We start from the raw sequence: 16,114 nt of genomic DNA, 5'->3' as shown, positions 1-16,114 counted from the left end.
GGACAGTTTTAAAAGATTATTTCTAAATGTGCTAAGATTGTATTGAATAAATGTTATGAAAATAATTTTCTATTTTAATATTTCTTCTCATGTTTCTCATGTTTCTAATTTTCAGGTGTATATTTGGGTATTAAATGAAGAACAAGAGTACAAAAGAGCTTTTGATTTGGGAGCAACTGGGGTGATGACAGACTATCCAACAAAGCTTAAGGATTTTTTACATAATTTTTCAACATAGAAAAAGAGATACTTGGACACAGTCAAAGAAAACATGAAAAGACCTAAGAAAATAATATCTCACCATCATTTCCCTAAGCCATTTCCAGAATGGTAAGAGGTTTTAATCAGTTAAGTTTTTATTACCTCATTTTTAAGATTGTATGAGAATGTAAAAACTATATATTGTATATTTATTTTAAACAATATTACATATTCTACATTTGTAAATTGTTTAGAAAGATAACTGGTTATGAGATATAAGTAGAAGATTATTGATCAAGATTTCTGTATATGATGCAGTATTCTACTATTATAAGTAATTCTGAAATCAAAGACTATTGGATAAATTTGACATTAGCCTTCACTGGAATAAGATTGACTAATTAGTAAAAGAAAAATATTGAAGGCCATTACAGCTATTCTGTGTTGTCTTGTCATTTCTAGGTACATCTTCGTTAAAGGGTAAAAATACAATGGAAGAAGAACTTAGAAATCTGTGATATAGTTAATCTGGCAAGTTATACATTGTAAACCGCAGGCAGGCTCAGGAAAATAACTAAAAGTTGATTACTTGATCAGAAATAAAATCTTTAGACTGAATTAGATTTCTCAGTTGCTTTTATTAATGGGGACATTCTATTTGAAACCTTTTTCAGGTTTTAACAATTCTACTCAGTCAATTTTTTTAAACATTAAAAATGGACTCATTAATTATAAATTAAGGCAAGATCCAAATAGTCATATTTGTATGTTCCTCTAAGGAAATATAAGATTTCAATTTTTGGCATTGACTAACTGTTTGAACCTACATCTAGATTTTATATAATGTCTTGAATCCTGATGAAAGTACATATCATTGTGTCTAATACTTACGGTATGGACCTTCTATTTCTGATCCTTAAAAATTCATTCTTCTGAGTGTTAAGTAGAAAAGAATTTTCCAAAGTGTTAGCCATCACTTTCTCAGCTTTACGAATGTGACTTCGTGTAAGTCTCTTTATAATCTTTTTTGACCAATTTTCATGATCTCAGATTGTGAGGTAAATGTAATCTGGAATAATCAGTGTCTTTTACCTAGATTTCATCTCTCATACGGAGGTTGGAAGCTAAACAGCTATGAAGGATGACTGTACTTTCCCATCTGTCCCTGGATGACATAAATATCATTTGCTTTGTTGTTTAAACTGAAATAAAGTTTTACAAGAGCAAAATAAGTGTTCTTGGCTTTTTTTTACAGTTTTAATTCCAAATATGCTTTATAGATTTTTTTTTTGCAGAATTGAATGAGGTGATGTGTTGATAAAATTAGTAAATGCACCTGAGATTTCTCTCTAGCGTAAAGAAAATATGGAAGCACTTTTATGTTAAGGAAGTTGCTTGTTGGTGTTTGAACAAATAACTTGGGCAGGTAATCCATTAAATCAGTTATTTTCACTTTTACTTATAACATATGATTGTATCTGCTAGGGATAATTTTGATCATCTTTGATATAATTATTTTTATCTTTTCTTTCCAAATTTTGCTTTGTTATGATTCGGAGCAGGTCATATTATAGGGCTAGCATATATTTTGTGTCAACCAGTAGAATATAAAGGTACCTTATGTCCTCAACACCATGAAAGTAGAGAATTTAAGAAAGAAAGTGATTATCTGCAGTGCCCAAAAGAGGACATTGAGATCAAGGAGGGCAAGGGCTGGGAAAGAATGACTGCATTTGGTTTAAAAGGAGGCCTCGGTGACTATGGTTCATTTACCTCTATAGTTGATGGAACCGATACCAGATTGCAAAGGAATGAAGAGGACTGAATGGTACTAAATGAGGCTAGTAAAAATCAGCCACTTATTCAAAGGAATTAGAGAACCAGGACATTTGAAAGGGCAGCAGTATCAAGTAAGCTGTGTTCTAAATAGGAAGGTTTATAAATGTGTGAAAACAAGAAGCTAGTGGAAAGAGATTGGAGATAGTGAACAAAGAGTACATGTGAGCAAAGATCTCTTTATGACTGAATGCGCTGTAATTTTGTTCAAACATTTACTGAGTAGGTTGTAATTTATTAAACAAATATTTATGAATGCCTGCCTTGCCAAGCACCTGACTTACAGCTGTGAATCTTGCTAAACAATTCCTCCCCTTGGGACTTAGTGTCTAGTTAAGTAATCCAGAGGTGAGAATGGATTACTCCAGGGTAGAATGGGAAGATAAGTATAAAAAAACTGAGACTTTTGGCCAGGCTCAGTGGCTTACGCCTGTAATCCTAGCACTCTGGGAGGCTGAGGTGGGCGGATTGCTCGAGGTCAGGAGTTCAAAACCAGTCTGAGCAAGAGCGAGACCCCATCTCTACTATAAATAGAAAGAAATTAATCAGCCAACTAATATTTATAGAAAAAATTAGCTGGGCATAGTGGCGCATTCCTGTAGTTCCAGCTACTTGGGGAAGCTGAGGCAGCAGGATTGCTTGAGCCCAGGATTTTGAGGTTGCTGTGAGCTAGGCTGATGCCATGGCACTCACTCTAGCCTGGGCAACAGAGTGAAATTCTGTCTCAAGAAAAAAAAAAAACTGATACTTTTGCACTTGAAAGAAGATAGAATAGCTAAATAAAATAGCATCAGAGTTCTCTGATGTCTCTTACTCTATTTATAAGCAGCAGTCCCCAACCGTTTTGGCACCAGGGACTAGTTTCATGGAAGATAATTTTTCCATGGGTCAGTGGAGGGAAGGGTGGGGAGGCAGAGCTTAGGCGGCGATACAAGTGATGAAGAGCAGCTGTAAATACAGATGAAGCTTTGCTCACTCACTCGCCACTCACCTCCTGCTGTGTGCCTTCCTGCCTTCCTAAGTTTCATGGAAGACAATTTTTCCACGGAGGTGGAATAGGCGGAGCAGTGGTGGATCTCTGCAGCCCAGTTCATAATAGGCCAGAGACTGGTACTGGGGGTTGAAGACTGAAGCTTATAATGATGTAGGTCCTATTAGATTAGGGCACCACCCTCATGACCTCACTTAACTATTAATAATTACCTCTTTTTTTTTTTTTTTTTTTTTGAGACAGAGTCTCACTTTGTTGCCCAGGCTAGAGTGAGTGCCGTGGCGTCAGCCTGGCTCATAGCAACCCCAGTCTCCCGGGCTCAGCGATCCTACTGCCTCAGCCTCCCGAGTAGCTGGGACTACAGGCATGCGCCACCATGCCTGGCTAATTTTTTGTATATATATTTTTAGTTGGTCAATTAATTTATTTCTATTTTTGGTAGAGACGGGGTCTCGCTCAGGCTGGTTTCGAACTCCTGACCTTGAGCAATCCGCCCGCCTCGGCCTCCCAAAGTGCTAGGATTACAGGCGTGAGCCACCACGCCCGGCAATAATTACCTCTTAAAGGCCTTTTCTCCAAATACAGTGACATTATGGGATTAGGACTTCAACATGTGAATTTGGCAGGGGGAGGGGCAGAATTCAGTTTATAACAGGTGGTGGGGATAGGGGTCAAAGTGGGAAAGCTGGAGATTGGTTGTGTGTGAGAGGAGGTAGGATGGGAAAGGGAAAGTAGGCACTTGTAGCTGACCATGGAGGGGCCTGGATAGAGAGGAAAGCTATTGTGGCCAGGAATTATCAGAAAGAAGCTGTTGTATATGTCTTCATTTCCTAGGATACCTACTGGAGATTTAAAGAGTGCTAATAAGAAACAATTTAGGATGGGTGTGGTGGCTCACGCCTATAATTCTAGCACTCTGGGAGGCTGAGGCAGGAGGATCACTCGAGGTCAGGAGTTCGAGACCAGCCTGAGCAAGAGTGAGACCCCCCCATCTCTACTAAATATAGAAAGAAATTAGCTGGGCAACTGAAAATATGGTGGCACATGCCTGTAGTCCCAGTTACTCAGGAGGCTGAGGCAGAAGGAAAGCCCAGGAGTTTGAGGTTGCTGTAAGCTAGGCTGACGCAACCGCACTCTAGTCAGGGCAACAGAGCGAGACGCTGTCTCAGAAAAAAAAAGAAAGAAAAAGAAACAATCTAGATTACTAGAGGGGGAAAATAAATTTTTCAAATGTTTAAATTCAAATTAAACTTTTAATAGTGAGTTTGAAAGTTTGAGCATTGCTAAGTAATGGTAATATGTTACATTTATGTAAATTTATTTCATTCACTTTTACATACATTTACATGTATTTCTTACAACCACCTGGTAGAGTAGTTGAGATTATCGCATTCCCATTTTTTAGATGAAACTAATTTAGATGAAACTTTCAAAGGGAATTTACAAGTTTACCTGGTTAGAAGTGATGTGGTTGGAGCTTCTTAACCTTCTTACCCACTCTGACTTTTCTAATTTGTCTTCCATTCACCATTCAATGCTGAGAGAAACATTAAAAAACCAGGTGAAAGGGGTGGTTGCAATATGATCCTATAGAAAGTGAACTTAACAAATAAAAGTTACAAAAGAGAAAAATTCCCATATGTCAAATGTACTTACTGTTCTCTGCCACTGCATAAACAATGTTGGTAGCACTTGTAGAGATAGGAATCAAGTTGATATTCCCATCAGTAACTGAGACCATTGCCCATAGGAATGGATAGAAAACTATACCACTACTTTTTTTGTAGAAATTAAGCCATCTCAGGTAAGAAATAAAAAGTAATAATGAACATTTATAAATCCAACACCCAGAATTGGTTTGGCTTTTATAACTGGATAGATGGACAGTGGAGTCATTTACTGAGATGAAGATGACTGGGAAAGAAACAGATTTCCAGAGGGAATATGAAAGATTCTGATTTAAGTCACACTTTGAGAAACATTATCCAGAACCTAAGATGCATGCTTTAAGTTCTACAAAATAACTAAACAACTCTAACCCTACTTTGAAGGAAGGAATGAAGTTCATTTTTATCCAGTACATTTTGTAAGTCAGGTGCTATCACACCCATCATTTTATTTGATCTTCACCATAGTCTCCTGATATAAAGTGGTATTATTTCTGATTTATAAGGAGGAAACTGAAGTTGAGATGGGTTGAGTGGCTCACAAAAGCCACTATGGCACAGCTAGTAAGGTGACAAACCTGGTGTTCAAACCTATGTCTTCTGTTCAAAGCTCTTTTACCACAAAACGTTGCTGTTCACAGACTGTTGTTTTATTTTCCATAACCTTTCATTAAACTTTTTAAATATGAGCATAAGAAGACCATTGTAAAAGGAATAAAATGGCTGGGTGCGGTGGCTCATGCCTGTAATCCTAGCACTGTGGGAGGTGAAGGCAGGAAGATTGCCCAAGACTAGTCTGAACAAGAGCAAGACCCCATCTCTACAAAAAAATAGAAAAGTTTGCTGGGTGTGGTGGTGTGCACCTGTAGTCCAGCTACTTAAAAGGCTGAGGCAGGAAAATTGCTTGAACCTAGGAGTTTGAGGTTGCAGTGACCTATGATGCCATGGCCCTCTAGCCCGGGCAATGGAGCGAAAAAAAGGAGGGGGGGGGAATAAAATTAGCTCTCATATTATTGTTTTGTTTTCCAAGTAAGATTTTGAATTAACACATTAATGTTTGACACTTAATATTTAACATTAATGTTAACGTTTAATACAACTCTTGCATGGAGTTATGCAGGGGATTTTTTTTAAGACAGAATATTCCTCTGTCACCCAGCTAGAGTGCAGTGGAGTGAGCATAGCTCGCTGTGACCTCAAGCTCTTGGGCTGAAGTGATCCTCCGCCTTAGCCTCCTTAGTAGCTGGGACTACAGGCATGTACCACCACACTTGGCTAATTTTTTAAAACTCTTTATAGAGGTGAGGTCTCACTATGTTGCCCAGGCTGGTACTGAACTCCTGGCCTCAAGCAGTCCTATCCCTTCAGCTTCCCAGGTCACTAGGATTACAGGCATGAGCCACCATGCCAGGCTATAGAAAAATTTTTTTCACTTCTTCATTCTGTTTCGCCCTATTTATGAAACAAAGAAATTTGAATTTTAAAAAATGCAGGCATTTTACCTTTTCTGCCTTCTGTGATTTTTGAGGTCAAATATTAAAGTTTACCACTGATGAATCTATAGTTCTGTATATTAAGCAAGAAGTTCAGATGAACTATGAATATATATTCCCTTATAGGTTCTTTCCTAACCCCTTCTCTTCTGTAGCTGATTCATTTCCCTATTTCTTGGGTATAAGCCTTCAGTCATCACTTTTTAGGTCATGTGATTTTGAAATAAGAAAAATTTAGGCATTTTTGCAAAATATAACACGATACCCTCGATCCTATTGAACACTAAAAGCAATCCAAATTTAACCCAACAGAAACTTAAGATAAATGATATAATCTTAAACAAAACTCTTGACACCCACCTTTTTTTGCTACTCAAATTCCCTGTGCTTTGCTGCTGTGTCCATCTCTAATCTACAAGAAATGCCTGATAAAATAGTGTGTCTCTTGTTATAATACAGTCACTCCAATCCTGATACCATCATGACAGTGATTACACTCTATCAATGAGAGTGGTTTTAGTGTCTGTATTTTAACTTGTACCACTTTTACAATATAGTCATCCCCCTCTGGGGGATCAGCTCCAGGACCTTCCTCAGATACCAAAATTCACGGATGTTCAAGTCTTGATATAAAATGACATAGTATTTGTATATAACCTACGTACATCCTCCCATATACTTTTTTTTAAAAAGAGACAGGGTCTTACTCTGTCTCCCAGGCTGGAGTGCAGTGGCATGATCATAGTTCACTGCAGCCTTCAACTGTTAGCCTCAAGGGATCCTCCTGTCTCAACCTACGGAGTAGCTGGGACTACAGTAGTGAGCCATCGCACCAGACCCCTCCCTTATACTTTAAATCATCTTTAGATTACTTATGGTACCTAATACAATGTAAATGCTATGTAAGCAGTTGTTATACTCTATTGTTTAGGGAATAATGACAAGGAAAAATAGTCTGCACATGTTCAGAACAAATATAATCTTTTCCATCTGAAGTTGGTTGAATCCACAGATACAGAACTCACGGATACAGAGGGCTGACTGTACATGTCTTCTAATTGTCAGGAAACATCAAAGGAAATGTTAAAATAAAGTGCAAAGATTTTTTTTTTTTTTTTTTTTTTGAGACAGAGTCTCACTTTGTTGCCCAGGGTAGAGTGAGTGCCGTGACATCAGCCTAGCTCACAGCAACCTCAAACTCCTGGGCTCACGCAATCCTACTGCCTCAGCCTCCCAAGTAGCTGGGACTACAGGCATGCGCCACCATGCCCGGCTAATTTTTTCTATATATATTAGTTGGCCAATTAATTTCTTTCTATTTATAGTAGAGATGGGGTCTCGCTCTTGCTCAGGCTGGTTTTGAACTCCTGCCCTCGAACAATCCGCTCGCCTCGGCCTCCCAGATGCTAGGATTACAAGCGTGAGCCACCACGCCGGGCCTGTTATTTTTTTATGTCTAAAAATTAGAGTATATAAAGTAAAAACTGGATGTCTCATTCTTTATCCAGTTCCACTTCCCAAAGATAACAATTATCTGTTGTGTATTTGGAATATTTTCAAGTATAAACAACTGATTCCATTTTGATTACAAATATGCTATTCAACCACATGTACTCACCAGCAAATTGGTATTAACGGATCAACACCTAAATGGACATATAGGAGTAACATTTATCGGGTGTCGGGAGGGAGGGAGGGGGAGGAGGGGATGGATATATACAACCATAACGAGTAAAATGTGCAACGTTTGGGGGATGGACACGCTTGAAGCTCTTACTCGAGGGGGTGGGGGGCATGGGCAATATATGTAACCTTAACACTTGTACCCCCATAATACGCTAAAAAAATATGCTATTCATAATATGAGTCACAAAATGATATATTATTTATAAAATGAATAATATCATTCATATTGTTCTGTAGCCTGCTTTTCTTGTTTTGCAATCTATTTTGTGTTGTTGTGTTTTTTTTTTTTTTTGAGACAGAGTCTCACTTTGTTGTCCAGGCTAGAGTGCCATGGCGTCAGCCTAGCTCACAACAACCTCAAACTCCTGGGCTCAAGCAATCCTCCTGCCTTAGCCTCCCGAATAGCTGGGACTACAGGCATGCACCACCATGCCCGGCCAATTTTTTCCTATATATATTAGTTGGCCAATTAATTTCTTTCTATTTATAGTAGAGACGGGTTCTCACTCTTGCTCAGGCTGGTTTCAAACTCTTGACCTTGAGCAATCCATCCGCCTCGGCCTCCCAGAGTGCTAGGATTACAGGAGTGAGCCACCGCGCCCGGCCTTGTGTTTTTTTTAATTGTGCAAAAGTGTACGGTTCACAGGATATTTTGACATTGTGGAAAGATTCAGAGTAGTCTATACCAATGGATTGTGAAGGGCTTTCATGATACTGCTCTGTCTTACCTCTTCCTTATTCAATTGTGAAAACTTTCTCATAAAGCAAGGATATGAATAATATTTAAAATTGTGAAAAAACACTTAAAATCTAGCAAACTGCTTTTGAATATCCCCTATAGGGAAACATAAGAGTTAAATGGCTTTACTATGTTTTAAATTTTTGGTGTCTGTCTTTTGGGTTCTTGAAACTAATTATTATTATGAACTCCTTGAAAATTCCCTATCAACAGACATTCTCTAGCTCCACTATTCCCCTGGCCTTCTCCCTTCTGGGGGCATTGATTGCTTCTCTCTGCAGGATCAGATAGAGGTCACTTCTTTGTTCCACATTCCTCCTTCTTGGCAGAAATGCCTTCTATGACATTCCTGTTATATAGTCGTTCAAATTTTAAGTGGAAACATCGGTATATACTCTAAGGGCAAGATCTCAAGGCTGATAAAGACCCATACTGCATTTCCACCTCATCAGGATTAATTTATGGGATCTAACACTCAGATGCATGGTTCTGGATTGGATTCTGATTTTGATGAACCAGCAGTAAAGGCCATTTTGAGATTGGTGAAATACAAATATGAATGTTAAATGAGATGAAATTTATTGAAATGGATGGGCAGAGATCATTAAATTGAAGCAGGTTACAAGGCAACATGTATATAAGCTCATTTTGGTAAAAATGCATATATGTACTGATATGGCTCTTCATAGAAAAATATCTCAAAAGAATACCCAGTAAGATAATTTTGGGTTGTGTTAGTATAATGTTTTTTATATTTTTCATTTTCATAAGGCTCATAAACTGATTTTGTAATACTAAAAGTTTATTTTTTATTAAAGTAAAATAAAGCCTATAGATTCTAGAAAGACATAAATGTGAATTTAGTTTACTATAAGGCTAATATTTCAAACCAGTTAGAAAAAGGGAACTATTATATATGTGATATTGTGACACCTGCTAATCATTTAGGAAATAAAAAATAAAGAATAATCCCTGCCATACACCTTATTCCAAAATAAATACAAAATGAAGCAAATATTTTATTTATTTAATTTATTTATATATACATACATACATATGTGTATGTATATATATATATTTTTTTTTTTTTTTGAGACAGAGTCTCGCACTGTTGCCCAGGCTACAGTGCAGTGGCATCATCATAGCTCACAGCAGCCTTGAACTACTAGGCTCAAGCGATCCTCCTGCCTCAGCCTCCCAAGTAGCTGGGACTACAGGTGCACTACTGCACCTGGCTAATTTTTCTATTTTATGTAGAGATAGGATCTTGCTCTTGTTCAGGCTGGTCTTAAACTCAAGCAATCCTTCTGCCTCAGCCTCCCAGAGTGCTAGGATTATAGACATGAGCCACCATGCCTGGCCTATTTATTTTTCTTACATTTTATTTTTTAAATTTTTTTTCTTTTATTGGTACATAATATTTTACATATTTATGGGGTACATGCATTTGTTACATGTGCAGAATGAGTAATGATCAAGTCAGGGTCTTTGGAGTATTGGAGCAAAGATTTAAGTGTTAAAAAAAATGAAACCATAAGAATTATTTTAAAAGATAGGCTGGACTGGACCACACCTGTAGTCCTAGCACTTTGGGAGGCCAAGACAGGAGGTCTACCTGAGGCCAGGAGTTTGTGACCAGCCTAGGCAACACAGCACTACCCCATCTCTAAAAAAATTTTTTTAAAAATTAGTTGGCTATGGTGGTGCACTCCTTTAGTCCCAGCTACTCAGGAGACTGAAGCAGGAGGATCACTTGTACCTAGGAGTTCAAGGCTGCAGTGAGCTGCAGTCTGGTCTGGGTGAAAGAGTGAGACCCCCATCTCTTAAAAAAAAATACCATAAGTAAAGTAAAGTCTAAAGTCAAAAGACTGTGAAAAATATTTGTAACACATATGATAGTTGAAAGACTAAGTTCTTTAGTTTACAAAGAGCTCATAAAAATGAAGAAAAAATGAACAATCCAAAAGTAATAGGGACAAATAAGTAAGTAAGTTAAAGGAAAAAAAACTTTGCAGGCCAGGGCGCAGTGGCTCACACCTATAATCCTAGCACTCTGGGAGGCCAAGGCAGGCGGATTGCTCAAAGTCAGGAGTTTGAAACCAGCCTGAGAAAGAGCGAGACCCCGTCTCTACTATAAATAGAAAAATTAATTGACCAACTAAAAATATATAGAAAAAATTAGCTGGGCATGGTGGCATGTGCCTGTAGTCCCAGCTACTTGGGAGGCTGAGGCAGGAGGATTGCTTGAGCCCGGGAGTTTGAGGTTGCTGTGAGCAAAGCTGATGCCACAGCATTCACTCTAGCCTGGGCAACAAAGTGAGACTCTGACTCAAAAAAAACCAAAAAAAAAAAAACTTTGCAAATAAATTTGTGATTTTAAACTAAAAGTTCTGAGGGCATTTAATCTTCAGATGTATACATACTGCATTTCTTTCCTAGAGCCTCCAATCCTGCTTGATCCTTTAATTGCCTGATATCTTTGCCACTTTATAGTCTGGTTAGTTTAATTAATTGGAACCTTAACTTAATGAAATGCCGGTGTGACTTTGATCGCATTAGAATTTGTCACTTCTTGCTGAGAAGAATTGTTCCATATCACTGAACTCTGGCAATGTGCCTTCATGAAAGCGTGCCATTATTCACAGGAAACCTGAGAGAAATGGTGTGGCTGGCTCCTTGCAAACTCTTGAGAAAACTTGAAGCACAATATCTACCTGAAAATTGTCAGTAAAATCATCTTCAAAATAAAAGGCATCCATGCTATCAGTCTTAGAATGATTTTTTTTCCCTCTCATCATGCACATCCAATTTTCATTAGTTTAATAAACATGTATGGACTGTCTAAGGTGTACAAAACTTTGTGGTTGGGCCCTACCATCATGAAAATTATGTTTTAGAAGGAAAGACTTAGAATAAGAACTTTTGATCCAAGGACTTTTCTAACTTGTCATCTTATATTCAGTTATTCACTATTATTAATCCATTAATTATACTAAAAGTTGCTGTGTAAGAATTGATATTTATACAGTGAATTAATTATTCATTCAATCAAAATTAAGTGTATTCTGTGTACCAGGCACTGTCCTCAATGTTGAAGATTTATTAAAGAGTAAGATGCAGTTCCTACTCTCAAGGGATTGATGAGTAATGACAATTTATAAGGCATTTTTTTCTTTTTTTTTTTTTTTGAGACAGAGTCTCGCTTTGTTGCCCAGGCTAGTGTGAGTGCCATGGCGTCAGCCTAGCTCATAGCAACCTCAAACTCCTGGCTCAAGCAATCCTCCTGCCTCAGCCTCCCGAGTAGCTGGGACTACAGGCATTCGCCACCATGCCCGGCTGATTTTTTGTATATATATTAGTTGGCCAATTAATTTCTTTCTATTTTATAGTAGAGACGGGGTCTCGCTCTTGCTCAGGCTGGTTTCGAACTCCTGACCTTGAGCAATCTGCCTGCCTCGGCCTCCCAGAGAGCTAGGATTACAGGCGTGAGCCACCGCGCCCGGCCTATAAGGCATTTTTTATATACATTACCTTACTTCATTCCTGCAGAAGTCCTATGACTTCATTCCTGCAGAAGTCCTATGAGGTAGGCATGTAGAGATAGAGGCTCAGAGAGTTCCAAGAAATGCCCAAGGTTGATCACCAAATAAATTGCAGAGCTGATGGCAAAACTCATGATATATACAAGGATTAATAATTAGTATCCAAGTTTGTAGAGAACTTGGAGATCTGACTTATTTCTCTGTATTTTCTTCATTTTTTTATACTAGACAAGAGGAAAATTTTATTCTTAGATGGTAGTACATTTGTATTATACTTCATATTTTTGAGAACTGGTAGTGTTCTGGCTATTTCCCTCTTGAGACTAATTAGGCAGCAATCTTCAAAAGATTTAAAATGATACCATAAAAACTCCAAAGTGCTCTTGATGGAATATCTGTTCTCATAAAACTCAGTAAGTATTATTCAGTAGAGGAGAGATTTCTTACATTTATCTTTTTGTTTGCAATATGTAGAGCAGGTATATAAATTCAACTTTCCCTTGGGGTATTGCAGTGACTACAAAAAACCTTTTATTACACTGAGCTTCTTTTTTTTTTTTTTTTCTTTTTGATAAGTCTAAGTTTTGCTAAACACTGAGCTTCTAAGAGTGCAGAAAGCTCATTTTATTCACCTCTGCTATTTCACTCTTCCCCAACCTGGCAAAATGCATATGAAGCACATAGTAGTTGTTCATTAAAACTTCAAGTAGAAAAGAGAAACCGAGTTATGGAACCTCTCTTTTTGGGTGGGCAACAACACAATTCTTCGGGGTTAATATTTCATTTTAATTTCTTCTTCTTCTTCTTTTTTTTTTTTTTGAGACAAAGTCTCACTCTTTTGCCCCCGCCAGAGTGCCGTGGTGTCAGCCTAGCTCATAGCAACCTTAAACTCTCCTGGGCACAAGTGATCCTCCTGCTTCAGCCCCCCAAGTAGTTGGGACTATAGGGATGCGCAACACCACACCCAGCTAATTCTTCCTACTTTTAGTAGAATCAGGCTGGTTTAGTAGAATCAGGTCTTGCTCAGGCTGGTCTCAAACTTTTGACCTCAAGTGATCCTCTTGCCTTGGCCTCCCAGAGAGCTAGAATTACAGGTGTGAGAGGGGTTAATATTTCAGATAATTTAATCAACCCCATATTTGTAATAGATCTATGAACTTATTTCGATGTTCAGTGAAAATAGCCTCCTTTGTGTAAATAAGAGCTCTCTGGTTTAGGTTTTGGTTTTGTCTTGTTTTTTTTTTTGGTCAGTATTTTCTTGTCACATAATCAGCAGTCGTTGAAAAATACTTCAAGGAGATTCAACTCCTGGAATGGAGGTTGAGCAAGGTTGTAAACGTGACTATGCTCACACTGGCCCAAGGCCTGTCTGATGTTGGCGAGTCAAAAATAAATCTTCCTGTAGAGACTTCACTAAATGATAAGCATACTTGCCCTTTGGCATAGGCACAGAGAATGGGCCTAGGGCCACTAGATTCTTGAGGGCTCTAATCCTCCGGCTGAACAGAGGTAATGAAGTATTGCTGCTTCAGTTTCCCCAAAGAATTTAGAAGCCAGTAACAAAACAGTTCTGCAACAACACAATTCAAAGAAAACATGATATAGGATAGCTAACTTTCTTCAGAATTGCTTAGTATCATATATTTATTCAAAAATTATTTGAGTGCTCACAATGTTCTAGGGATACAGTAGTGAAAAAGGCAGGTAAAGTTACTGTTCTGAAAGTCCATTCTGAAATTTTTTTTTTTTTTTTTTGAGACAGAGTCTCACTCTGTTGCCCAGGCTAGAGTGCCATGGCGTCAGCCTAGCTCACAGCAACCTCAAACTCCTGGGCTCAAGCAGTCCTTCTGCCTCAGCCTCCCAAGTAGCTGGGACTACAAGCATGTGCCACCATGCCCGGCTAATTTCTTTTTCTATATATCTTTAGTTGGCCAATCAATTTCTTTCTATTTTTAGTAGAGACGGGGTCTCACTCTTGCTCAGGCTGGTTTTGAACTCCTGACCTTAAGGGATCAGCCTGCCTCAGCCTCCCAGAGTGCTAGGATTACAGGCGTGAGCCCCTGCACCTGGCCCTCATTCTGAAATTTTAACCCAACTTATGTGAGGTTGACTAAATCACTATCATATATTATCTCACTCTAAGCACCCTCTTCTCTTTTATTAAATCCCCATGGAAAAGGACAATCTAAGAGCAGAAAACATGAATGGTATCTGATTCTAGCTAATTAAATGGATTAGTATTATTTTACTTTTTGGAAAAGTGAACATTCTTTCTCTTGCCTGGCAAGAGCGCCTGCCAAGTGCTGCAGGTAGAAACTATACACCTCCAACATTAAGCAGCTTTGTTTCTGTGCTTTTCCATTTCCAGGATGTGTCCTCAATTACATTTGGGAAATATAAGTTCTTTCAATTGTTATTATGTTTCTATCTTTTATACATCAGTGTGATACTGATCTGGGAATCGGCAAACCTTTTCTGTAAGTTTTTAACAAATATTTTAGGCCTCACATGCTCCAGGGCAGGAGTCCTCAAACTTTTTTTTTTTTTAATTATTTTTCTTATTTTATTTTTCTTTATTTTTGTTTATTATTTGGGCCTTTACGATGCTTTGTTTTTAAGGTCCTCAAACTTTTTTTTTTTTTTTTTTATAACATGTTAAGAGCTGTAGGTCCTCAAACTTTTTTGTGTGTGTGTATGTGTTAAGACTTAAAGTTTATTGTAACTTTTCCAACTTCTTACATCTCTAGCAAATTGTTTAGGTCAATAAAGTTATTGTTAAGCAAAGAAGAAATGACGCTTTGACCCATACATTAATATGTGTATTTGTGTTGAGTATCTAAAAACAAAAAGGTCACTCGTATTGAATTATTTATCTAAAATTGTTTTCTAAATATAATGATGGTATGTGAATAGTAGTTTTTTTTTTTTTTTAAATATGGAATGCTCCACAAATTTGCGTGTCATCCTTGCGCAGGGGCCATGCTAATCTTCTCTGTATTGTTCCAATTTTAGTATACGTGCTGCCGAAGCGAGCATGGTCCTCAAACTTTTTAAACAGGGGGCCAGTTCACTGTCCCTTAGACCATTAGAGGGCCAGACTATAGTTTAAAAAAAAAAAAACTATGAACAAATTCCTATGCACACTGCAAATATCTTATTTTGAAGTAAAATAACAAATGGGCAAAAACACCTGCACGCCTGCCTGGGGTCTCTGTCACAACCACTCAACTCTGCATTGCAGTACAAGAGCAGCCATAGATCTTGCCTAATAGATAAATGGAACTATCTTCCAATAAATATTTATAGACACTAAAATTTGCATTTTATATAATTTTCATGTGTGACAAAATTTTGTTCTTCTTCTGATTTTTTTTAACCACCTAAAAATTGTAAAATGCATTTTTACAAAGCAGGTTGGATTTGGCTCATGAGCCACAGTTTGACAAACCCTGATGCAAAGGACTGGTTAGTTCAGTTAATTAGGACCTGGTGAAGAGGCCAAGGCTGTGGATTTAATCCTCACGTCAATGATCAAATTACCTTTGTGCTGGAGAACCTGTTGCAATCTCAAATTCCACCCTCGGTTCTGGCCAGTGACTTAAAGTCTCGGGCCATTAGTTGTCGCCAGAGGAAGCCAGTGAAAGATGCCATTTCCTCATGCTTTCATTTCTAGCATAGCTTACCCATGATTATCCATACTCTTTCTATCACTCGAAAGTTTTTGAATTCCACTTTTTCAGAATAGAATGACACAAATTTCAGCATTCTCTTCTCACCCCCATGTAAAGGCAGCAATCTATGCATTTTTATTATTGTTATGTAGGAAACCTGACTCATAAGCATTTCAGATAATTCCCCAAGAAAGTGAAAGAATTGTGTTGTGCGTATTTAATATGAGTCTTAAACATTTTTATTGACCTGAATCATTTCATTCTGGGAACGTCCTAAGCAATTTCAGT

General features: G+C 37.9%; 1 protein-coding gene and 1 non-coding gene across 4 annotated transcripts in view; one reads left to right on the top strand and one right to left on the bottom strand.

The window, feature by feature from the left end:
* GDPD1 (glycerophosphodiester phosphodiesterase domain containing 1) overlaps window positions 1-1,433 on the top strand; it is a 42,935-nt gene extending 41,502 nt beyond the window's left edge. The window contains exons 10-11 of one of the 3 annotated variants that reach the window (XR_012913062.1): window positions 116-330; window positions 1,298-1,433. Coding sequence is in view for 1 of the 3 variants with exons in the window: in XM_075994416.1 (XP_075850531.1) it covers window positions 116-238 (123 nt within the window). In the remaining 2 variants the exon portion in view is untranslated. Of the gene's footprint in view, window positions 1-115 lie in introns of all 3 variants that reach the window. The other 2 variants (XR_012913061.1, XM_075994416.1) reach the window with 2 other exon arrangements.
* A 13,651-nt stretch (window positions 1,434-15,084) lies between these two features.
* On the bottom strand, window positions 15,085-15,191 carry LOC142862249 (U6 spliceosomal RNA). The gene has a single exon (XR_012913325.1). It is a non-coding gene; the product is annotated as a U6 spliceosomal RNA (small nuclear RNA).
* Between the last annotated feature and the right edge of the window lie 923 nt (window positions 15,192-16,114).

This window comes from Microcebus murinus, chromosome 18, assembly GCF_040939455.1.
Source record: "Microcebus murinus isolate Inina chromosome 18, M.murinus_Inina_mat1.0, whole genome shotgun sequence".
NCBI lineage: Eukaryota > Metazoa > Chordata > Mammalia > Primates > Cheirogaleidae > Microcebus > Microcebus murinus.
Note: the sequence above shows the minus strand (reverse complement) of the source record. Positions and strands in the feature narration are given on the sequence as shown.